This window comes from Pelophylax lessonae, assembly GCF_965119305.1.
Source record: "Pelophylax lessonae genome assembly, chromosome: 1".
Classification (NCBI taxonomy): domain Eukaryota; kingdom Metazoa; phylum Chordata; class Amphibia; order Anura; family Ranidae; genus Pelophylax; species Pelophylax lessonae.
The window spans coordinates 742,835,061-742,862,025 of record NC_138768.1 but is presented as its reverse complement, the minus strand read 5'-3'; the positions used below and the strand labels follow the sequence as shown (position 1 = coordinate 742,862,025).

The following is a 26,965-nucleotide window of genomic DNA, read 5'->3' as shown; positions in this document are numbered from 1 at the left end:
CATACAAACAAAAAAAAAAGACCAAAACTGTAGAAAAAAAGCAAACACAATTTTTTCTACTTTCTGTTATAAACCATATTCAATAAAGAAAATAAAAAATAAGATTAGATGTCTTCAAAAATGTAGGCCAACATGTATTTGGCTACATGTAATTGGTAAAAATGACATCACACTAAGTGTATATTAATTTGTTTGTGCGAAGGCTATAGCATCTAAAAACTACGGTATATGTACTGGAATTTATACAGAAATAGACGCTATTCTGTATAGGCGGTGATCAGTGACTTATAGTGGGAATGTAATATGGTGGCGGCCAATTTGGCGCTAACAGACACTGATGTTGCTAGTGACATTAGTACAGTGACCATTGATAACACTGTGCACTGACACTGTACTTATTACACTGGCTGGGATAGGGTTAACATATAGGGGCAATCAAGAGGTTAACTGTGTGCCTAACAATGTGTAATGTGTGCTGTTTTTACTTTCTTACTTTCTGATCTGGCTGTTTTTTCTCTGTGCTTTTCAGGGAGAAAGAAACAGCTGAATCCCTGTTCCCTGTACGCAAAGTTCTGTGTTTTTGTAAACACAGAACTCTGTGTGTGATTGGACACAGCCAATCAGCAGGTTTCAGCTAAAATCTGATGCCAAACTTGTATTGTGTCCAATCATAGCACAGGTCGGCAGGTCCAATCATGGCACAAGTCGGCAGGGGGCACGCACATCCATTGTGCTACTCTGCTGTTTTTAGATGTCCTAATGAGGAGCATTTGAACTGCAGGCAAAACAGGTCAACACAGACTATGGGATCGTAGGCAGATCTTGTTTGACATTAATGAGAAATAAGAAAACACTCTAGACTCAAACCTGTGGATCAAATAGGCCACAGCCCTTTATTTTAGGTACTACATAAAAGATTTAACTGTTACATTACCAATAAATAATTAAATATTTAAAACAATGATCTCAATATCAATACTTACCACTTACTGACCGCACTATAGCCTAATGATGCCTACAGCATGACTGGCTAGTCCTGGGAGGGCATCTATTGAGGGGCGTGCAGCCGGGAGTGTCCGTTATGGCTGGGACCTCGGGACACAACACATTACAGGTCCGGGTAAAGGGCCAATCGCAGTGACCCTTTACCACAGTATCATTCCATCCAAAGACGGAGCGAACACTTGTCAACAAACCAACATCTTGTCCGGTTCAGCTCTCTCCACTTACTCTGCTGCACTGTCTCCCTCCTCTCCTCACACACATGTGAGAAGAGGAAGGAGACAGTGCTGCAGCGTGGGTGGGCTGGATTTGAGTGCCCACAGTGTTCATCCGTGCCACATCATTTCTAATCCATGCCACATCAGTGCTCCTCTGTGCCAAATCAGTCCTCATCCGTGCCAAATCAGTGCTCATCTGTGCCAAATCAGTGCTCATTAATGCCAGATCAGTGCTCATCTGTGCCTCATCTATGCCAAATTAGTGCTCACCTGTGCCAAATCAGAGCTCATCTGTGCCACATCCGTGCCAAATCAGTGCTCATCCGAGGCCAAATCAGTGCTCATCCATTCCAAATCAGTGCTCATTTGTGCCTCATCCATGCCAAATCAGTGCTCATCCATGCCACATCCGTATCAAATCAGTGCTCATCCGTGCCTCACCCATGCCAAATCAGTGCTCATCCGTGCCTCAATAAAGAATTAAATAATGAAACAATCTTAAAATCAATACTAAAACTAATACATACACCTATAGGTCAGCTATTAAACCTCAAGCCAACAATTTACTTACAATTAAAATCCCATACGCAAATGGGAAGCGATGGAACCGTTCTAATCAGTACGACTCAAGTCACTCCGACTTAGAAAAAGGTTCCTGGGCTACTTTGGTGCAACTTCAACATGACTTGCATTGACTTTTGTCAAAGAAGTCATATGCAAGCCGCCATGAAGTTTCACAGGGATGTAGGATTCAAAGTCACATGACTTTGAAGCCCCGGTAGTGTGAAATAAGGGCTAAGTGTCATTAGTAGTAGACACATTTTGATTGTACAGTAACCAGACTCCTGCTGTCATTCATTTTTCAGGTTCAAGCTGCTAAAGGAGTAATGGTTTTTAAATGTTTTGTATACTGGAAGGGAGGGTTTTTGGTGCCTCAGATCAAAGTGTGGGACTTTCAAAGGCTAACACATAGAATAATGTGTGGCCGACTTCTCAGTCGGCCACCGGCTCTTTGGTAGGGACAGATTGCACCTAAATGGTGAGGGTGCAGCCGTACTGGGTGAGAGGAGGGCCAAAAAGTTAGAGGGGCTTTTAAACTAGGGAATGGGGGGGAGGGTACAGATGTAGAATTAGCCAGTGGAAAGCAAGTTTCAGAGGGCAGAAATGGGGGCATTAGCGGTAGAGTGATCGGAGCTCCTATACCCGGGGTGGGCATGGGAAAAAATCAAGTGAGCAGCCTAAAAACATCAAATGAGGATAAATGTAACTGGTCAAAATTAAGAGGTTTGTATACCAATGCCAGAAGCCTGGCCAACAAGATGGGAGAGGTGGAGCTACTGATAATTGAGGAGGACTTAGATTTTGTGGGGATAACTGAGACTTGGTTTGACAGCTCTCATGATTGGATGGCAACCATTCAGGGGTATTCCCTTTATCACAGAGATAGAGAGGGTAAAAAAGGGGGAGGGGTATGTCTGTATATTAAGAACAGTGTACAGGTAAATATGAGGGATGATATTAATAATGGAGCTAAGGACGAGGCAGAATCCCTATGGGTAGAGCTTCAAAGGGAAGGCACGGTGGGGAAGGTAATATTGGGCGTATGCTATAGGCCCCCCAACCAGAGGGAGGAGGGGGAGGCGGACCTCATTTTACAGATAGGATTGGCAGCAAGGACGGGAAATGTCATTATAATGGGGGACTTTAATTAGCCAAATATAGACTGGGCAGAAGGAACCGCACACTCAGCCAAGGCTCGGCAGTTCCTAAATGTTTTGCAGGACAATTTCATGGGTCAGATGGTGAATGCACCGACGAGAAAAAATGCGGTACTTGACCTACTGATTACCAACAATACAGACCTGCTCACGGATATAGAAATACGGGAGAACTTAGGAAACAGTGACCATAGGCAAATAGGTTTCAGTATTAATTACAGTTATAGGAAGCAGAGGGGTAATATAAGGACGCTGAATTTCAAAAGAGCCAATTTCCCAAAACTGCGCTCGCTGCTAGAAAATATCAATTGGAATGGAACCCTGGGAACAAAGAACACAGAGGAAAAATGGGAGTGCTTCAAGAGCATACTTAACAAGGGGATTGACCAGTGCATTCCAAAGGGAAATAAATTTAAAAGAGCAAAATTAAACCCTGGGAGGCTAAACACCAACATAAAAATGCATATTAGTGCTAAAGAAAAGGTCTTTAAAAAATACAAGACTGAGGGGTCATTGGCAGCATTTAAGCAAATGTAAAGACGAAATCAGGGCGGCTAAAATAGAACACGAGAGACATATAGCGGAGGAGAGTAAAAAGAACCCCAAGAAGTTCTTTAAGTATATAAACAGTAAGAAAGTGAGGCAAGATCACATTGGCCCCATAAAAGATGACAAAGGAAATATGGCCACTGAGGACAGAGAAAAGGCGGAAGTGTTAAATCATTTCTTCTCTTCAGTCATCACAAAAGAATCGGGGGGCTACACGAACCTTGCTTGTAAGGCTGAACTAAACAACACACCTCAGGAAGTGCCACCATGGCTAACAGAAGATAGACTTAGAACTAAACTAGAGAAACTTAACATAAATAAATCACCGGGACCGGATGGCTTGCACCCGAGGGTTCTTAAAGAGCTCAGCCAGGTGATTGCCAGACCATTATTCTTGATCTTTAAGGATAGTTTACAGACGGGTATGGTGCCAGCTGATTGGAAAAAAGCCAACGTGGTACCAATATTTAAAAAGGGGCCGAGGTATATCCCGGGGAACTACAGGCCGGTCAGCCTAACATCTGTAGTCTGCAAGATTTTGGAGGGGATGTTAAGGGACCACATACAAGACTTTAGTAATGAAAACAGTATAATTAGTAGTAATCAGCATGGATTTATGAAAAATCGTTCTTGCCAAACCAATCTATTAACCTTCTACGATGAAGTGAGCTGCCACCTAGATAAAGGAAAGCATGTGGATGTGGTGTATCTGGACTTTGCAAAGGCCTTTGACACCGTTCCCCACAAACGCTTACTGTACAAACTAAGGAAGGTAGGTAGGGACCATAAGGTGAGTACCTGGATAGAGAACTGGCTCCAGGGGAGAGTCCAGAGGGTGATGATTAATGGGGAGTACTCGGATTGGGCGGGTGTGGAAAGTGGGGTCCCCCAGGGTTCGGTCCTGGGACCAATCCTGTTTAATTTATTCATAAATGATCTAGAGGAGGGGATATCTAGTACAATCTCAGTATTTGCAGATGACACTAAACTAGGCATGCCATTATCTTCTATGCAGGATGTAGAAACCTTACAAACGGACCTAAACAAAATAACGGGGTGGGCAACTACATGGCAGATGAGGTTTAATGTTGAAAAATGTAAAGTAATGCACTTGGGGGCCAAAAACCAGAAAGCAAGCTACTCACTAGGGGGGGAACTTCTGGGTGAGTCTAGGTTGGAAAAGGACTTGGGGGTACTGGTAGACAACAGGCTTGGCAGTGGCATGCAATGCCAAGCCGCTGCAAGTAAAGCCAACAGAATACTGGGATGTATAAAAAAGGGGATTCACTCCAGAAATAAAGAGATTATTCTTCCACTCTACAAGACTCTGGTCCGGCCACATCTGGAGTATGCTGTCCAGTTCTGGGCACCGGTCCTCAGGAAGGATGTGCTGGAACTGGAAAGATTCCGGAGAAGGGCAACAAAAATAATTAGGGGAATGGAGGACATCAGCTATGAGGAGAGGCTACAGGCACTGAACCTGTTCTCTCTGGAGAAGAGAAGATTGAGGGGGGATATGATATCAATGTACAAATACTGTACTGTCGACCCTAGCATAAGGAACAAACTATTCAGAGTAAGGGAATACCATAAGACACGTGGCCACTCACTAAAACTAGAGGAAGGGCGGTTTAACCTTAAAATGCGTAAGGGGTTCTTCACTGTGAGAGCGGTAAGGATGTGGAATTCTCTTCCACAGTCGTATCAGCAGGGAGCATTGATAGTTTCAAAAAACTGTTAGATGGACACCTTAGAGACCACAGCATACAGGGGTATACAATGTACGGTTAAAAGCAAACACACACACACATCATAGGTTGAACTGGATGGACTGTTGTCTTTTTTCAACCTCACTAACTATGTAATGTCTTTGATTTATAAATTAAAATAGGGTTTATTTGTATAAACATACAAGATAAGTGAATATACTTTGTTGGGTCACAACAGGTATATGCATAAAGTGTATGGGTTACAGACCCATGGGTGAAAGTGAAGGAGAGTATGGAAGAAGTGACATAGTGATAGGGTGACAATAATATCTCGCTATAGGTCCAAGCTTGTTGTGCGGCGTTGGATCTTTTTAGGGAGGATATTCGAGTTTCCTACGCGTTTCAGCAGTGAGCCTTTGTCAAGGAACTTATGTCAGCCATCTCTGTGGATATATTAAGTAGTAATATGAGTATTTGTTATGTTTGGACCAGTTGGTTTGTTTCAAGATGGTCACATAACCTGGTACGTACTTGAAAGGTGAGAATATTTTGTGCCTGGGCCTGCTTCTGTTCCTCAGTTCTCCAAAGGAATCAATTGGACATTGCTACTGGGATATATAGATAAATATATAATATATGGTATATAATGATTGTACATATATAAGTATTGTTCAGTAAGTACTTACTGGACATATATTGTCTTTAGACCAGGGGGGAGAAAATGGTATTGTACCGTCTCGTATCTGGTCAGATCTGTATGTAAAAGAGTTGCTAGGGTTTAGGTTTGAAGTAGTGAGTTTTATTCCACTGGATTATATCCTTATTTGTGCACTTACTTTTGAGAATATATAGTAGTGTGCAGTTCCAGTATCCTCCACTAGGGGGTGCTGGTCCAGCTGGTCCCGTAAGTAGTATGCAGTTTTTTATACTGTACAGGCCTAACAGCCATGCCACCTCATCAAATTCCTTACATTGCTTAGTACTAAGCATTCATGATTACTATTGCCTAATGCGTTGAAACATGTACTGAAAATGAGGCATGGATACTACTAGTGGGTTCCCCAGCTGTCCATTAGAAGAGAAGTTTGGCCGTGATTCCCTTCTAGGTCAAATAAATGCACTTTTTTTTGCATTCCTGAGACCCAGATTTATCCAACAAGTGAGATAAAGCCTGCTGTTGGCTGGCATAACAAAGCCAGTCCAGGCTCTGGAAGGATCCCAACTTTAACGACAGACATATGCCTCACCAGCAGCTGGTTTAGCTCTCAGCTCGCTGCTGAGAACCTGAGCCAACTGCTCCCGCCCGCTCCACAGTCAAGTCCATAACTTTCACCACTTAAACTGTGGAAGATTTTACCTCTTTAACCACTTCCATGCAGGGCAGTTACACCCCCTTCATGCCCAGACCAATTTTCAGCTTTTAGCGCTCTCACACTTTGAATGATAATTACTCAGTCATGCAACGCTGTACCCCAGAGCTTTCTTTTGGTATTATTTAATCACAGATGGGATTTTTTTTTTTTGTGATATAACTTTGTAGCTTTAACTATGTAACTATTAACGATTTAACTATGTAACTATTAAAGACCACAACATAATGGGGTATACAATGTACAGTTAACAGCAAACGCACGCACATCATAGGTTGAACTGGGTGGACTGATGTCTTTTTTCAACCTCACAAACTATGTAACTATAATATAAGTGAAAAAATGCGAAAATCTGGAAAAAAGACCATTTTGTTTAAGTTTCTATTATAACATTTTGCAAATAAGTATTTTTTTCATAGATTTGGGCCAAAATTTATACTTCTAAATATCTTTGGGAAAAAAAAACCCAAATTAGTGGATTTTTTTAGTCTGTGTGAAACTTATAGAGTCTACAAGCTATGGTGCCAATCATTGCAAATTGATCACACCTAATCACACCTGTATACTGACGACCTATCTCATTTCTTGAGACCCTGAAATGTCAGGACAGTACAAATACCCCCGAAATGACCCCTTTTTGGAAAGTAGACTATCCAGGGTATTTAGTAAGAGGCATGGTGAGTTTTTTGAAGTTGTAATTTTTTCCCACAATTCTTGTGAAAATGAAGTAATTTTTTTTTTTTACACAAAATTGGCATAATAACAAGTTTTTTCTCACACAAAGTATATGCATACTTGCAATTACACCCCAAAATACATTCTGCTACTCCTCCTGAATATGGTGATACCACATGTGTGAGACTTTTTACGTACACAGCCTGGCCACACACAGAGGCCTAACATGCAAGGAGCACCGTCAGGTGTTCTACGTGCATAAATTAGACATTTAATTTCCTAACGACCTATTACACTTTTGAAGGCCCTGGAGCACCAGGACAATGGAATTACTCACAAAATAACCCCATTTTGGAAAGCAAACACCCCAAAGTATATTCTATGAGGCATAATGAGTCTTTTGAAATGTCATTTTTTTCCACAAGTTTTTGGAAAATGTGGAAAGAAGTTGTCAATTTATAAGATATTTCTAACACATAGCATGTACATAGCAAAAATTACACCCCAAAATACATTCTGCTACTCCTCCTGAGTATGGCGATACCACATATGTGAGACTTTGTCACAGCATAGTCACATACAGAGACCCAACATGCAAGGAGCACCGTCAGGTGTTCTAGTAGCATAAATTATACATATAATTTAATTACAACCTATCACACTTTTGAAGGCCCCGGAGCACCAGGACAATGGAAACACCCACAAAATGACCCCATTTTGGAAAGCAAACACCCCAACACATAATCTAGGAGGCATGGGCAGCATATAGGTACTCAGGTACTCTGATGGGCTGCAGACAGGTACTCAGGTACACTAATCGGCTTCAGAAAGGTACTCGGGTACTCTGATGGGCTTCATAGAGGTACTTGGGTAATCTGATGGGCTGCAGATAGGAACTTGGGCACTCTGGACTGAAGACAGGTACTCGGGTTCTCTGGGCTGGAGACAGGTACTCGGGTACTCTGGGCTGCAGATATGTACTTGGGTACTCTGATGGGCTACAGAAAGGTACTCGGGTACTATGATGGGCTGCAGAGAGGTATTGGGGTACTCTGATGGGCTGGAGACAGGTACCGGATACTTTGATGGGCTGGAGACAGGTACTCAGGTACTCTGATGGGCTGCAGATAGGTACTCAGGTACTCTGAAGGGCAGGAGACAGGTACTCGGGTACTCTGATGGGCTGGTGACAGGTACTTGGGTACTCTGATGACATGTTCTTGGGTACTCTGATGGGCTGCAGAGAGGTACTTGGGTACTCTGATGGGCTGGAGACAGGTACTTGGGCACTCTGGGCTGGAGACAGATACTCGGGTACTCTGGGCTGGAGACAGCTACTCGGGTACTGTGGGCTGGAGACAGGTACTCGGGTACTCTGATGGGATACAGAGAGGTACTCGGGTACTCTGATGGGCTGGTGACAGGTACTCGGGTACTCCGATGACAGGTACTCAGAGTACCTGTCATCAGAGTACCTGTCACCAGCCCATCAGAGTACCTGTCATCAGAGTACCTGATGGGCTGGTGACAGGTAATTTGATGGGCTAGTGACAGGTCCTCTTTATTGGGGGGGCAATCAGTGTTTTTTGGTGTGCACTGTAATCGGTAGCTAGCTGTTACCGCAATCTCCTCCTCACACAGGATCAGTGTGTGAGGAGAAGAACACGGTAACAGCTAGTTACCGTGGTTTCTGTTGCCTTTCAGTGACCGGCTGTGATTGGAAGAATGGGAGAAACTGCCCAAAAATAGTTGTGCCAAGATTGTAGCAACATACTCAAAAAGACTTGAGGTTGTAATTGGTGCCAAAGGTGCTTCAACAAAGTATTAAGCAAAGGCTGTGAATACTTATGTACATGGGATTTTTTTTCCTTTTTTCTTATTTTTAATACATTTGCAAAGATTTCAAACAAACTTCTTTCACATTGTCATTATGGTGGTATTGTTTGTAGAATTTTGAGGAAAATAATGAGTTTATTCCATTTTGGAATAGGACTGTAACATAACAAACTGTGGAAAAAGTGAAGCGCTGTGAATACTTTCCGGAATGCACCGTTTATACTGTAATTTTTAATTTTTTATACAACTAATGGAGGTCATCAGCAACGTATAATGGGACTGCGATAGTGTGGCAGGCAATCACAAACTAACTGATGCTGGGGGGGGACGACACTGACTACAGCTGACATCACCAGTGACACTAACACAGTGATAATACTTTACTGTACTAATGACACTGGCTGAGAAGAGGTTAACATCTAGGGGAGGTCAAGGGGTTAACAATGTGTGCCTAACAATGTGTAATGTGTGCTGCTTTTTACTGCATATCTCTTTGTTTCTTATCCCTGCCTTGAGAGATTGTTCCCTCTGTATAGAGCTGTTTTTATTTTTAACACAGAGCTCTGAGCTGTGGTTGCACACAGCCAATCAGCAGGTCCTGGCCATGAGTCATTGGCTGGGAGTTACTGACAGACTCTCGCCGTATACAATCACAGTGGGGATGACAGCGCACTTTAAACCTGGAAGCAGGCAGCGATGTACATTGTGGACAGCTGCTCCACAAGTGGTTAAATGAAAACGTGCTTTATTATTTCCGCGTGAATCATTCATTTTTTGCTTTCAGACTTTTTTTTAATACACATTTTTAAATCTAGTGTGCAGAACGTCTCTTCACATGATTACTTAACTTTGGAAGGATTTACTCCAGCTTCCTGTTTGGCTATGGCACATGAAGTGAAGGGAAATCTCCACAATGAGACACAGATGGCAAAAAAAAGGCAGGGGTTATAACCCTTCCTTACTATGTCCAAAATAAAATACATTTCCATTAGTTCTACTTTAGGTTAGGCTAATGAGCTATTTAACAAAATATGAAAATTAGGTCAACTAAAATATCATACAATACAAAGATACAATTATAGAAACATCAGTGGAACACTTTGGTTTTATTTGTTGATCCATACCAATAGAAAAATGGAAACGTACACTCTGACATACATATTATACTGTAGTAACTGCAGAACAAACATTTGTATTTATTATTGTACTGAGTTTGACAGGTCTTATATAAAAATATACAAATCGCTTTAGTAGAGTGTTTAACACGATACCAAAAATAAACAATATTATAGCTTTTTTTCGTAACTGAAGATGGCAGGTTAATGTATTTTCCATGAAATGCATCCATGAAAACATATATGTGACCTTTAGATGAAATAAAATCTTTGTACCTATAGTGACATAACTTACCTGGAATGTTCACTGCAGCTGCACAGAAGACTTGGAACTACTACCTTCCTCAGTGCTGGAGGTTCAGCAGCAGGAAGAGGATGGGGCATCCCTACACAGAATTTTCTAAAGGATACAGCTGCCCGCACATACATAAGCTAATACTTTATTACAGGCTAAGTTAGGTCACTAGAGCTTTAGTGAAGATTTTTTTTTATTTTTTTTTGGGGGGGGGGGGGTAAACTGTGCTTTCATTTTAAGACCCACATGTGTAGAGGAAAATAAACTATATGCCATTAACCGTTTACCCCACTTTGGTGAATGCATGGTTTTAATGCCCCTTAATTCTTAGATGTATCCCAACTAAAATGTCCAAGACGCTTTGAGGATATGTGTGTAACACAGCATCATATTTTCCTTTTGGACAAAGACTCTTTGAGATACACTTTCTAGAGTATAAACATTGACTTTGTGAAATAGAAGTGTAAAATTACAATTTATACAAAACATACCACCCAGCTTAGGCAAAATATGTTACATTTAAAGTCAGGCTTTGTTTTACCTTTAGGCATGTGTGCAACCTGGTCACATACAATAACAGGAAATTCATGGTTTTTGAGTCACTTGACGTATGCGTTTATTTATTAGATATTTTACAAAAAACACGTCAAAGGATTCCCAGAGCAGTTTGAGTTATTCACCGGGAGCACCACACAAGTACTTATCTTTCAGGTGTGTAGTCTGTGAATGTAACCTAGGATGATATGATGAGATAAATCACTGCTCTGACCCAGTCACCTATGTTTGTACATTTCAGCTTGAGCCACTGACCTCTCCGGTAAATTGTACAATAAATAGTTATATTCCCATAAGCGAGGAATACGGTTGTCTAATGAATTATAATGCATTAGCTGCAGTAGTTGTCCAGTATAGAGTTTATCTAAATAGGACACACAGCCTAATGGAGAAACAACAATGCAGTAATGCAGTTGTCCAGCATTGAAGATCCATATAAATGAATTGTAAAATAATATTGCTTTTTTATTATAATTGTACAGAAATGTTTGTGGGTGAATTGCTCACTCTAACAATAAATTTAAAAAATGTTTTGACAAAAGCACAGGGGGCAGCTGTGTCCTTACCAGGGATGACTTAGATAAACTCAAATCACTGACATTGGGATAGTGAATTTATAAAAGATACTATTCAACTTTCACAACATAGGAAACAATATGCATCCATAATGCTTAAGCGAAATATAAGAAAGTCTTTTCTCTTCAATCAATAGTGTATTGTGTAGTGACAAGTCCACTCATTAAGCAAAATGAGTTTTGTTGGAAGTGGACAAAGTGTGCACTCATTCAGGTCTCTGTAGAGTAGCAAAATGCATTGCATACACCTGGCGTTTTGCTGGATTAATGCCAATCACCAAAAATGTTTTCTATGAACCCTGCTGAAACCACAACACTGGTGTGGTACAATGCAGATATAGTAACAACAGGGTGCAGCGCCAGTACTAATGAAGTTCAGTCCAATAAAGAAATGTCCATATGCAAAAGAGTTGTAAAACAGTCCCCACACCAAATGCCGTGAACCCTGAAAGCATACCTCACCACTGTGTCGGGAGAGGAGATCCTGCTTATCAGAGAGTAATGACCCTCAGATTATAGAGTGGTCAAAACAGGTATGTAGAAAGCCAGTAAGCTCAATCTTTGACTGGACCGGATGTCCACTGTATCATCTGAATGTAAACAACCAGTTCACCTCTTCTCCAAAACCATGCTACTCCCCAACCAGAAGGCGAACAAACCCACCTCAGGAATCAGGAGATACTCACATAGTGTAGAAGTTCTTAATACAGTTTCATTTGGATAAAACAACAAGATGGACGCAGATGTGAATAAAAAACTAGAGACGTGTAGAACAGTAATCAAAGATGGCGCGGCATAGCGTGCTTGCGTCATGTCGTTCACGCCTGTTTTGACCACTCTATAAACTGAGGGTCATTACTCTCTGGCAAACAGGATCTCCTCTCCTGACACAGTGGTGACATGTGCTTTCAAGATTCACGGCATTTGGTGTGGGAACTGTTTTTCCTGTTAGAACTCTTTTGCATATGGACATTCCTTTACAGTATTGGACTGAACATCATTAGTACTGGCGCTGCACCCTGCTATTACTATATTGCTGTGGGTTTACAATCTTACCTATTGGTGCTGGCTGCCTATTAGTTCTAATACCAAGTTCAGATATTATTTTGTTTTATACAATGAAGATATGCAATGCATTGTGCTACTGTACAGAGACCTGAATGGAGTTCACACTTTGTCCACTTCCAACAAAGTAAAAAAAAAAAAAATGTAAACCGTGCAAAGCACTGAAACAACAAATAGTATCACTTGGCAAAGTGACAGCAACCTGCAGGCTAAAACTGAGCATTATTGCAACAATATGGAAAATCCATATGATATCAATGTCATTTGTATTCACGTACTGTGTTACTGGGTAAGACCACTAACATATTGCTCCAGTATACATTATATAGTTATTGTACGGTTAGTTCTCTTGTCCACTGTGCAGTATGTAAACCTTTATTGAACCGAGTATTTGACACATAAACCACATGCAGACTAGTACTTAAGACAACATTGCCTTGTCTGTGCACTCATGGATACTTTTGTGCAGGACAGCCATCAGAAATGTTGGGGCCCCTTACACAGCTTTAGGCTTGGGCCCCCCGGGCCTGACCCCTTTATTCACAGTTTACCCCTTTAATTAGGGTCCTCAAAGCTCCCTCCCTTACATCAGGTTCCCCAGAGTCCTCCTCCTTTCATCAGGATCCCAAGAGTCTCTTCTTATATCAGGGTCCCCAGAGTTCCCCCCTCCCCTTACATCAGGGTCCCCAGAGTTCCCCCTCATTAAATTCGGGTTCCCAGAGTTCGCCCTTACATCAGAGACTCTAATTTCATTAGGCTCCCCAAAGTCTTCCGTTACATTAGGATCACAAAGTCCCCCCTTACATCATGGTCCCTAGAACCCATTTCCTTTCTTAGGGTCCCCAAAGTTAGAAGGGAAGAGCAAAGTGGGTTAAGGAGAGTGGAGAGGTTTAAGAAAATAGTTGGGGTAGTGGAAGGGGAGCAGGGAGCATTGTGAAGACCCCAGCTTACATCCGGATCTATTCCTTCTCATTGCAGCAGTGGGCTACAGGGCAGGTAGAAGTTGGAAGGCTGAGCACTGGGACCGGATAAGTTTGGAGGAGGAACTTCCTCCTCCTCTGAATGATGGTGCTTGTGGGAGGGGCAAGCTCTGATTGCTGCACAGCCTGTGGCAGCAGGGACACTGACTGGGTATTTGGCAGGATGCTCTGGAGGGGTTTGGACCCAGCAACAACTGGTTGGTTGTGCCTGGGCCCCTTGGGACGTCTGGGCCCCCTACATGTGCATGGGCTGTCCCCCTCTGATAGCAGCCCTGCTTTTGTGTAACTCCTGGAAAAGAATCAAAGGAGGCAGAAGGTGATGGACCTGCTGAAAGAAAGTACAAGCCTTTCTAAAGCTAAGTGTTCAGGTTCTTTATTGCTAGACTGTACAATCCAGTAGTAGTTCTATATATAAGACATACATCCAAAGTATGTATGCCTGAGTTACTTTGATCGCACCTGCTTCATACATTGTGGTGATAAAATTAACACAGCTGAGGCCACAAGTCTATTGATACTTGTTATCCGCACTCTATTACACATATAAGGCAGATGGCATGTTGACACTAATATCCAATCTTGTTTGTAAATTTTACTATAAAAGTCTTGTAACATTGTTAGCGACAAATAGTGTGCAACCTTATGGCTTTTAATTATACCGACAGGTAAAGGCAAGGACTGCCAAGCCAATATGCTGTAGAAGTTACTTTTTATACATTTGTCCCAAGATTGTTCTGATTGATCTATAACCATTTCTAGCCAGACTTCGGAATGTAAACAGGCATACTATAGATATATAAAGGCCTGGAGCAACAATTGGGAGCAAGAAAACTGGCTGACGATCATGTGATCACCGTGATAGCCAATCACAATAATCCCTAGTGTTAGAACCCACCTCTGTAAACTTTCTCCCCCTGTGCGGAGAAAAAGGTACAATAAGTGTATTTTTTCTCCTTGCCAGAGAAGACTGTAAAAAAAAAAAAAAAAAAAAAATAGATCAAGGCTCAATCTAAGTCAGTGGTAATGTTTGTATTAGCATTAGTATCATTAGTGTGTTTTAGGTAGAAAAAAATGTTTTATATTTAGTGTGTTTAGGTAGCCTGCACCCTACTACAAATGCATATAACATGTACATTTATGTGGTAACCCTAGGCACATTACGTGCCTTATCATATTAAGGCTTCAGATTTATTTTTATATTCAAATATTAAATGTTATACTTACCTGCTCTTTGTAGTGGTTTTGCACAGACCAGCTCGAATCCTCCTTTTCTCGAATCCCCCGCCGGCACTCCTGGCTCCTCCATCCTGCCAAGTGCGCCCAGAGAAAGCAGTATGCTATGGGGGCACCCAGGCTGGCTCCCTGTGAGCTGCTGCTCTGCGTGTCCAGTCACACATAGAGCTGTGGCTTGGCCCTGCCCCTCTCTCCTCATTTGCTTACTGGCTGTGATTGACAGGACTGGGAGCAAATGGCGCCCACTGCTGTCTCAGCTAACAAGGAGGGAGAGTCCCCGGAGAGCCGAGGCTCTCATACACAATGCTGGAGGAGGATCGGGCTCAGCTAAGTATTAGGGCAGTCTGGGGGAGCTGCTGCACAGAGTAGGGTTTTTACCTTCATGCATAGAATACATGAAGGTAAAAGAACCACTTTAAGATTTTGCATGCTTTTAATGGGTGTTTAAAAAGAGGTTGGAAAAATGCTGTTGTAAAGTACAATTCTGCCAAAACCTGACAGCAATAACCAGTAATTTAAGCCCGATAAAGGATTTAATTCCAAAAAAGTTTTGAACAGGAAAAAAAGCAAATACTAATGACGTCACACATGTTCCGATTTATTGAAGCTGACAATCAATGTGACAGTTCCCGCCCATGGGACTTCACATCTAACATGTTTCAACCAACATCTTGCTCTTAGAGATCTGCTTACTTGTAGAGATAAAAAAATAAAAGTTGTGGCTGGATTTCCAATATAATTATGTCAGCAAAACAGCTAAAACCAAATTTTCAAGACAGTATGATACATAAGAAATACCTGTGTGCTATGCAACCAGAAACTTGCAGGTAAATGTCTAATCTGTATCTTGACAGTGACAGATATGGCTTTCTCAGGACACAAATGTAAGCAGAGATAATCCATTAGCAATGAGAAAGTGAATTTGCTAAGTGAGTGCCAGCAAAGGAAAATAAACTAGTGCTAATGAGACCATACAACCTGAAACAAGTTGCTGCAATGTAAGTGCTCACTGACCTAAAAAGAAAGTGAACAGGCACACAGTAAATATATAAAGGCCTGGTGTGCTACAGGGGTATAAAAGTATGACCTGACTGCTCAGGGTTTCCTTGTAACTGGGAGTGTTCATCTACTTAGTCAACAGTCATCTACTGGTGCTAATGTCAGTACCTGATACACCCTTTCTTCCCAGCATGTATTCTTCCCTATTACTAGTGCAATAATCATCCAGCCCTATCAGCTAGGTGAATGGTTGTAAAGATAGAGACAGCAGAGATAAATCGTGACCCATGTTAATAGGCTTTGGGTTTATGTGCAAATGCAGTTTGTGTTTGGCATTCATTTGAGATGCTTCTGAGATTACTGATAGATTCATTTTACCTGACGTTGACACGCTTCAAGCTGCTTTTGCATTTTCCCAGACTTGTATGAAGAGAGAAGCAGCTTGGATGTGAGTGAAAGCCCATTGACACAGGCACAGACACAGATCCAATGTGCATGTATGGGCATGCTGCACAGGCAGTCATGTAGCTGTCATTCTTAGAAAATAAATAGTTAATACTGCAAAACATTTTTAGAAAGCATTATCACAAAAACCTCACACATTTAAAACATAAAGAAGAGTAAAGATATAACACTGATGTAATTGCAGGTGATGTGCTGTTCCTTAATATACTGAGCCACAAGGATTAACAGAAGTTAAGCATCCCATATTGCGGCTTTCCACTAGTACCCGAAATAAAGTCCCATCTGCACACATGCACAGCTTGTAGCGTTCTGTTCCGTCATCATACATCAGCTCCCCTGTAGCTGTAGGTAATCGAGAAGTACTGACCATCACACTGCCATTCAGAATAATGCTGTTCTCCTATGGAAGAAAATGCATATGAAGTTAGAGAACTTGAGGGCTTTTCAGTACTTTCAGGATATAAGCAAAGAGCAACATGTTCATTTTTATCTAGCCTTAGTAATTACTGCAGAACACAGGCGACAACAAATGTACAATGTTCCTATTTACTTACTCCATGGCCTTACAGTCCATAAACAACCTTGGTGTCCTTATTTTATTCATCTGACAACACTAAACTGAAACCAGACTACTTGCTGCACCTTACATATCATTAGCCCTCTCTGCGTCGTTATGTACTTCTTCAGAGCAGATTACGGTCATTTACAGTTTTCTACAGAAAATTTGCAATGACATTTGCATGATTTACTAAAGGCAAATTGGCTGTTAACTTTGCAAGGGAATTACTCCCCAGAACTTAGTGAATGAAGTGAATCATCCAATCATGTGCAGGCAAAAATTCTGTTTTTTTCCTTGCATGTGACTGAATGTTATATTATTTTCAAAGTGAAATTTCACCACATTCACTAAGCTCTGGGGAAAATTTCCTTGCAAAGTGAACAGCCTAGTTGCCTTTAGTAAACCAACTTCAATGTCTATATATCAAGAATAATAACATGAATATTGACCACAATAATGCAGAAGGACAAGCAAAAGGAAATAAGGTAAATATTTTACTGTACACAAAGTGTAAGTCTAGAAAAAAGTATGTTGTTTTTAGTTTTGGATAGAGTGGGGAATAAGAACTTTTGTCTGGCCTCAGTGCTATCATGGGCTCCGTTTGGGAGCTTTTCCCTCACTTTTGGATCAGCTGATAATGGTTTTTATCAGACAGAAAGTGGTATATTTTGCAAGAGACACAGACAGAAGTGCAAATCTGAAGGGGGTCCTAACTTTCCCCTACTCTGCTAAAGAAAAACACTTTTATTTTTGTCTGTGTTGCTTTTGTCAACTTTCCCTCACTTCCTGTGTGGTAAAACATTGTCAGCAGGACAGGAAGTGGGGGGGGGGGGGAAATCTTTCGAATAGAACCCACGATAGAATACCCAACAGGGGTTATAATGCTTTCCCACTCTATCAAAAACTAAGGAAAACATTTTCAGCTGGACATACATTTTAATTCCCTACCCTGTCATATAATATTGCAGTTGCCTAAGGCTTGAGTAATTACACAACTTGGAATAAGAGATTGAGTTACGGCCATATTTAACAATACGGTAAACTGAGTTAAGGCAAGATTTAAGACTGGACGTATCTGGATATCAGTGCTTGGGGCAATGCCTGTGAGAAAGTACTTCATCTTTCTTTGACTTCACCTTTAATATCTCATTGATAAACAACATTTTCCTGAGCACTGCTGCAGCTACTTTGAGCATATATTATAGATATTTTTTAAGAAAAATACAATGCAATCATTCTGCAAGAAAGGAATTTACTTTAGTGGTAACTAATACTTTTTTGATTTTTTTGAAGAACTAGGCATTCTGGTATTTCTGAAAACTTGTACTTCTAAAAAATGTTTTAGCTAGAAGGTTTGACTCTGACAATGCTTATTGCTTTACCTAGCTACCACCAATATCCCCCTTTTTTTTTTTTTTGCTTTCCAGCACAAGAACTTCCCTACTGCCAGCATGTAGAAAAGAACAAAACTAAATATACCAAGCAAAAAAGAATGACACTTAACCAGTACTTACTGCTTTTAGGACAATATTTCCACCTGTTCGAAAATCTATGGTCTTTCCCATGATGAAAACTCCCTCATTACCACGCACAGTGATATGCCCATCCACATTGATTTTAAGATCACTGCTTGCACTGCTGGTAATCTAAAAAATATTAAATATAACAAATATTTTCACTGAAATTGAATTCTGGAATAAAGCCAAAAATTTGCATATAGTTTTTTTTTCCACTTTAAGCTCCTTATATATTAAAACTATAGCTGGCCATACTCTAGTGGAATTTTGCTTAGTTTTTTGTTTTAAAAACATTTATTCGATTTTATAACAAGCGGGAATCGTGTATGGTCTGCCTTAGTTTTTAAGTCTATAATACGGAAAGTCTAAGGCCCCTTTCCTGTATTTGGTCCAATCAGAAGGGAATTCATGAACAGCTCTCCTGCTGAATAATATCAGAATGGATCACTCACTTTTGTGACATCCATGTCCATTAATGTTTTTGGTGCATGTAAATAATGAAGCTTTCTGGACTCATATTAGATCTATATCCATCCATATACAGTATCTCACAAAATCGAGTACACCCCTCAAATTTTTGTAAATATTTTATTATATCTTTTCATGTGACAACACTGAAGAAATGACACTTTGCTACAATGTAAAGTAGTGAGTGTACAGCTTGTATAACAGTGTAAATTTGCTGTCCCCTCAAAATAGGAATTAATGTCTAAACCGCTGGCAACAAAAGTGAGTACACCTTAAGTAAAAATGTCTAAATTGGGCCCTATTAGCCATTTACTCTCCCCAGGTGCCTTGTAATTCGTTAGTGTTACAAGGTCTCAGGTGCGAATGGGGAGAAGGTGTGTTAAATTTGGTGTTATCGCTCTCGCTCTCTCATACTGGTCACTGGAAGTTCAACATGGTACCTCATAGCAAAGAACTCTCTGAGGATCTGAAAAAAAGAATTGATGCTGTACACTAGCCTAGGCTATAAGAAGATTGCCAAGACCATGAAACTGAGCTGCAGCATGGTGGCCAAGACCATATAGCGGTTTAATAGGACAGGTTCCACTCAGAACAGGCCTTTTCTTGGTTGACCAAAGTAGTTGAGTGCACGTGCTCAGCGTCATATCCAGGGGTTGTCTTTGGGAAATAGATGTATGAGTGCTGCCAGGATTGCTGCAGAGGTTGAAGGGGTGGGGGGGCTCAGCCTGTCAGTGCTCAGACCATACGCCGCACACTGCATCAAAGTGGTGTGCATGGCTGTCATTCCAGAAGGAAGCCTCTTCTAAAGATGATGCACAAGAAAGCCTACAAACAGTTTGCTGAAGACAAGCAGACTAAGGACATGGACTACTGGAACCATGTCCTGTGGTCTGATGAGACCAAGATAAACATGTTTGGTTCAGATGGTGTCAAGCGTGTGTGGTGGCAACCAGGTGAGGAGTACAAAGACAAGTGTGTGGTGATGGGATTGCAATGGTCTGGGGCTGCATGAGTGCTGCCGGCACTGGGGAGCTACAGTTCACTGAGGGAACCATGAATACCAACATGTACTGTGACATACTGAAGCAGAGCATGATCCCCTCCCTTCAGAGACTGAGCCGCAGGGCAGTATTCCAACATAATAATGACCCCAAACACACCTCCAAGACAACCACTGCCTTGCTAAAGAAGCTAAGGGTAAAGGGGATGGACTGACCAAGCATGTCTCCAGACCTTAACCCTATTGAGCATCTATGGGGCATCCTCTAACATTCACCAGCGTTGTCATGGAGGAGTGGAAGAGGACTCCAGTGGCAACCTGTGAAGCTCTGGTGAAATCCATGCCCAAGAGGGTTAAGGCAGTGCTGGAAAACAATGGTGGCCACACAAAATCGTGACACTTTGGGCCCAATATGGACATTTGCACTTAGGGGTGTACTCCCTTTTGCTGCCAGCGGTTTAGACATTAATGGCTGTGTGTTGAGTAATTTTGAGGGGACAGCAAATTTACACTGTTATACAAGCTGTACACTCACTACTTTACATTGTAGCCAACTGTACACTCACTATTTTACATTGTAGCAAAGTGCAATTTCTTCAGTTGTCACATGAAAAGATAGAATAAAATATTTTCAAAAATGCGAGGGGTGTACCCACTTTTTGTGAGATAATGTACCTTCAGTCCATCACATTTAGGTCAGAAAATAGAAAGAAAACAAACCTTTTCAATTTATTTCCTTTTTGGACCTTGACGGACTCAGAGGTAATCTGATGGAAAATGGAAACAGGCACAAGCTTGCTTACATTCAGCTACCCACAGGCTAACATGAAGCTTCTGGTCAGGTCCACCTGAAAAACTGACAGGCAACCCTGATCAGGTCACCCTTGTGATAGGGGCCTAGGATAACAGGGTTAACTCTAAATAATTTGTTCTGGTTTAGATCATTAGTTCTCAGTCTTTATGTCAGATAACAATTGAAAATTACTATCAAGCTGCAAATGTGTTTATTAAAGTTTCACTCCAGACAAACTCCTAAATACACAGCTAATCATACACTAAATAGAAGCATGTTACAATAATCTGAAGCTTGATGAACAAGCAAGATATTTTCCTGGATTAAAAAAAAAAAAAAAAAAAAAAAAAAAAAAGACTTGAGAGAAACATATTCCTTGAAAAGAGTGAAAGGGTGGATATGGTCACTTTGTATAAAAGACATAAATGATCCTTATAGTAGACTTGGAGGAAAACAGTTTACTGTAAGATCATTGCAAAAGGCACAGAGGAACGGATTGTGCCTGGAGAAAAAGAGCCTTACACATTGCAAAATGAAAGGTTCCTTCAGGGGCTCCATCTCAGTAGATTACATAAAAAAGACTAACTTTGTAACTATGTTACTGACCAAAGCATTTGTAAATCTGGTCAATCTGTCAAGTGATCCAGACACCCCTGCTAAACAGCAGAGCCAGGACCTGTACTCTCTAAGATCACTCTGCAGACAACACATACAGTAGCTAAACAATACAGTCTGGACCTGGATCTGGTCCTGCGCTATCTGTGGGAAATTAAGGGGTTGCTAGACATTGAAGAGATTGTGTTTCTGTTTTCTCCTCCTCTCCAGAAGCTCTCAGATGAGTAGCAAGGTGCAATGCGATAAATACTGACTGACTAACAGTGCTGCACCTCCCTTTCACAATCTGAGTGCTGCTATCAGTAGAATGATATCAAGAGAGAGACAAAGATTCAAGTACTTTTAATAGCTATATTTAACAATACATTTATCATCATTTCATTGAACCTATAATTACCATGGCCTTTTGTCTGCAGTTCAACTTATTGTAATAATTAATTGTAAATATTGTAATAGTTGATTTAGGTAAAACATACAATAAAGTTACAATAAAAACACAAAAATAATGCATAAGTGAATGAAAAAATGAATGAGTTATACAGGAATTGTTTGTTTTTGGGAATAACAATTTCAGAAGGCTTTTGCCTGTCCCTTAACAGTATGACACATTAAAGGTAGGCCATACATTATGGGTTGAAGGAAAGAAATTTGCTTGAATCCCTCCTGCAGCACAATTGTGTTCTGCTGGTGGGGATCGCGGGGAGCCTTCCCCAACTACAGAATACAATGATCACTGCTAATCGTTATAGACGCTGGCAGTGATTGCAAGCAAAAAAAACTGAAAGGCTGGGTGTATTAATGTTGATTGATGAATAGACTTCAGTATAACCAGCCTGCCCATAGATGGATCGAAATTCGGATCAAAATTCCTGCTGAACTGGCCAAATTTCGATCTGTCTATGACCATACATTATTTTTTTTTTTTCATTCAACCAGAGTGTTGAATGAATAAAGAATGACCCTATTCCGGCATCCACACATTTGAGATGAATGGAGGAATCCTCCCTACTGAGCTATTGTATTTTGACAGCGGGGAGGCTTCCCCACTGTCAGAATACACTGATCAGTGCTACCGCTATAGCTGGCGGCACTGATGAATCGAGAAAAACTCAGCAGGCTGGTTGTACCAAAGTTGATTGTTAGATCAACTTCTGTAAAACCACCCTGCCCATATATGGATCGAAATTCGGCTGGTCCCTGTTGAACTGGATGAATTTCAATTCAAGTATGGCCATCTTAAATATGAAGACAAGACAAGAACGCTGGTAATGAAGTACAAACAAGGGCAGAAGACAGAATGCGACAAATTATTTCCTATACAAGATCCACAAGGGAAACTACAGTAAAAGAGTAAAAACTTTACATTTATTAGGCCATTCCAAGGGATCTGGAGCACAAATGTAACATCTGTCCTTTAAGGAGGTTTTAAAATGTTACAATGAACCTTTCTAAAGAAAAAGAAGGCTGGCCTCCTTCCAAAAGCTGTGTCTTATCTGGAGGCCTGCCAGCTAAACCCAGAAGATCTGCAGATTTTACATGCATATCTGCAGTATAGTCATTCATGTAAGAAGAATTATATGTGCCTAAATGCTGTACAAGTCTAAACACGTCTAAACCTGAGCACTTAAGCCCCGTACACACGCACAGATTGTTGGCCGTAAATTGTTGGCCAATGTTCCAATCTGCCGATTGTAGGCTTGTTAGTATGATGCTTCCGACATCCAACTGCGAATTTTCGGCCGAAAAAAATCTGGTGTGCATGCTATAAAATTTTTGTTGGCCAACAAAGAACGGCCGATTGTTCCTCAGTCAGTACAGATTTCAGCAGACAAAAATCAGATGAGCAAGACTGGGCATGCTCAGAGAAGAAAAAACACACTGAAAGTCAACCATCACATGACATCACTTCTGAAATTGTTTTTTGTTGGCCAACAAAAGTCCAGTGCAAGTCTAGAGCAAATTTCAACCAACAAACAACACTGGACAAAAGTTGGCCGATCAGTTGGCCAACAATCTGTGCGTGTGTACGGGGCTTTAAGCAGCGTATTTTACACAGGATCTTCTGCCAGTGAGAATCTGCTTTCATGAAGAAAATATGCATATACCTGTGTGAATAGACCCTAAAGCCCCGTACACACGTAGCGATTGTCGGCCGAACGATCGGCCGTCTTTTATCCGGTGCTGTCCTGTCGGTTGAAAAGTGCTAAAGACTGCACACAAATTTTGTCGGCCAACAACAGCCGACTTCAGAAGTGATGTCATGTGATGGTTAACTTTCCGTGTGTTTTTTCTTCTCTGAGCCCAGTCTTGCTCATCTGCTGTTTGTCGGCCGAATTCTGTACTGACTGAGGAACAATCGGCCGTTCTGGTGTTGGCCAACAAAAATTTTAAAGCCTGCACACCAGATTCTGTTCGGCCGAAAAGTCGCAGTCGGTTGTCGGTAGCATCATACTAACAAGCCGACAATCAGCCGATCGGACCTTGGCCGAATATTTACGGCTGACAATCGCTACATGTGTACGGGCCTTAAATCACTTATCCTAAACAAATATGCAAATCAGTAGAAAAAAAAATGAAGTGATGAATATGTTACAAACAAAATGCATTACCCTTTCTGTAGACGCTTTCTGAACATTTAAGGTCTTCACACCCTTGGGTAAATGAAATTCATGTTTCTCATAATCTGTGCTGAACAAAGTGTTCTGGGTTCTTGGGTCCACAAATTCCATGCCTAAGTCGCTGGTAATGGAGGTCTTGCTTTTTCCCACACTAAGTTTTGTTGAACCTTGTTGAAGAATCACCTGCAATCAGACAACTAACAATTGCATATGTTCACCCAATTTCTGCATTACTTTTTGGTATCGAGTAAAATAATGTAGAAAATATATTTAAAACCTCAATGGGATCTATAGTTTTTATGTATTCTTTTACTATAAAAACAAATTTAAAGGTCACTTTTGCTTTCTAGGGATGTTAACAAAAAACGATTTACACAATTACTTGAAATTAACTGGTGATAGCAAGCTGGCGACGACATAGTGATATCACCCCATCCTTTAAAATAATTAGTAAGCTACTGACCTTTCTAGGGATGCTGATGTACATCAGCAGTATGAATGCCTACTCACACTTCAGCTGTCCCCTCATCTGCAAGCATTTACCATAAGCAGTTTTACACTAAATCACTGTGATTGTAGCCATATTAGTGCACTTATAACAAAAACAATTGCTTGGACCTTGAAGAAGGCATACACCCCGAAAGCTTGTTCTAAAATTCTGTATGTTAGTGCAAATAAAAAAAGTATCCTGGACTGTACTCAATTGTTTTTTTGTTTTAAAAGTAAATAGCAAAGGTCAGACTCCACTATTCTACATAAAACTGTCAGATTCTTTGTTTTGCCTTATCTTTTCAGTTTTAAAGCAATTAAAGAAAAATAACCAGCTATGGTGTACTGTAGTAGCATCAGCTACTCTGTGTGCTGACAGCAGTATGAGACACATCCTCTCTGCTACTGGGTATATATTAAGTTGGTCTTAGCACATCCCCACATGTTAGGAGAAGCCTTGTATTTTATTCAATGAATACAAGGCTTCCTCTGATTGACCAAGTTGAAGAGGTGGGTGGATGACCTAACAATCTTCATCTTGGCCAATCAGAGGAAGCCTTGTATTCATTGATAATAATACAAAGTTTCTACTGAATGGGGGGATCTGCTAATACCAACTTGATCTATATCCGACATCAGAGAGGAAGTGTCTTATACTGCTGCTGGATCACAGCACTGCTTACTTTATGTAGTTAATGCTACTACAGCCTATTACAGCAGCCAGGCCATTCTGGCAAGTAAATCATCACTTTGGACCAGCTTGGCCCTAATGACCTACAGTATATGAAGTAATGTTAAACTTAGAATTTTACGCTTTCTGCCCTCTTTCACATGCAAATCCAATAAAAATAGCTCTCTTTCAACTTACAGGCTGGTTGTTGCCAGTGATCACAAGATCTTCATTACGCCGTCCTCCCACAGTACTTTTATATAAAGGATGTATGATTCCCATGTCTGATACTTGTTTAAACCGGAGCAAACCGCTGTCATGAAATTCCATGCTCTCACAGCCATTTGGACCAATACGAATTACAACCCAAATAACCAATGTAATCTAGGCAAAAAGAGAATTGGTTTATTGCATGTATCAATAAAACGTAATATTGTAACGTGTAATAATTCTCATATAATACTCCATTATGAATTCAATTGAATCACTCCAAGCTTGTTGTAGGATAGATACTGTATGTCAGCATATACTTATGTCATATATGACTTTTGTCATTTAAAGCAGAGTTCCGACCTCAAAAACTACTTTGGTCCATCCGCTTGCTGACCATCACCTGTAAAAGAAATGGATAGTCCCGATTTTTTTTTCTTTACTTATCTTGTTATTGAAGAAATTATACTTACCTTTTTTCCACTTCCTCCCTCTGTGGCCGCTACCCAGCTGCGGCCGTCACTTCCCTCTTGCATTGACTCGTGGGAGCTGAATGTCATCGCTCCCAGGAATCAATGCGCCTGCACCGGCCCCACTCGTCAGTTCCGGCGCAGGCACGTCATTCCCTGCTAAACAGCTTCTGGGCATGCCCAGAAACTGTGCAAGGATGATATAGTATTTTGACCAATGTTGCTAAGTGCTTCCTAGATATAAGTAACACCTCACCCCTCACCCCCCCCCCCCTTACTTTGAACGTCCAATAACCAGTAAGAAAATGGCCACTTCAGATCAGCTGCCTGTCTTCGCTCTGAGTACCTTCCTGGCAACAGAAATGCAGAAGGAGGGGAGGCTAAAATACCACCTCTACCATTGCATTCCTCTTCTTGCTGTCTGGAGCCAAAACAAGCAGCCATCTCCTTCCTATTTTGTCAGACGACCACAGGGAGAGAGGTGGTGCAACATGTACTTGTCTCATTGAGTGCAGAACAGTGAAAAAAATTAATGATAGGGCAGCCCAGTGTCTAAGTGGTTAGCACTTCCTCCTAGCAGGACCAGGGCTGTCGGTTCGAATCCAGACCATTGCACTACCTTCACAGAGTGTGCATGTCCTTCCTGTGCCTGCATGGGTTTCCTACAGGTACTCAGATTTCCTCCCACACTCCAAAGACATGCTGGTAGGTTAATTGGCTCCTGTTTAAATTATCCCTAGTATGTATAAATGTGAGCTAGAGACCTTAGATTTAAAGCTCGTTGAGGGAAGGGACTGATGTGAATGTATTATAAAATATGTAAAGTGCTGCGTAAATTGACAGCGCTATGTAAGTACCTGTAATAAATAATAATATTTCCAGGTCATGTAAGTGAACTTTACAGTAAAGACAGAAATATGAGAACTGCCATTTCTGATACCTAATGAGTCATGGATACTGAACAATCTTGCAGCCAGGGAAGTCTGAGGAGGCCTCCTGTCCTGTAGCAAGGGTGGACCAGATTTTTCATTAAGCGCACAGCTAGCTATTGAAGAAAAAGATAATTTGCACCACATTTTCTAATTATGCCTATGTGAAGAATAAGCCTCTTGTTTTTGGGATTTGTGATGATAGTGATGACATTTAAATACCTTCTATTTGAAAATGAAGATCACGAGGTAAACATCAGGATCATAG

General features: G+C 41.0%; 1 protein-coding gene across 1 annotated transcript in view; it reads right to left on the bottom strand.

Annotated features, from left to right (window-relative positions):
• Positions 1 to 16,291: 16,291 nt before the first annotated feature.
• SGCB (sarcoglycan beta) overlaps positions 16,292 to 26,965 on the bottom strand; it is a 31,865-nt gene continuing 21,191 nt past the window's right edge. Inside the window, exons 3-6 of the mRNA XM_082243556.1 lie at positions 25,287 to 25,472; positions 23,921 to 24,112; positions 18,433 to 18,564; positions 16,292 to 16,759 (exon numbers count right to left, since the gene is read on the bottom strand). Coding sequence (XP_082099682.1) covers positions 16,559 to 16,759; positions 18,433 to 18,564; positions 23,921 to 24,112; positions 25,287 to 25,472 — 711 coding nt within the window. The 3' untranslated portion in view covers positions 16,292 to 16,558. The remainder of the gene's footprint in view (positions 16,760 to 18,432; positions 18,565 to 23,920; positions 24,113 to 25,286; positions 25,473 to 26,965) is intronic.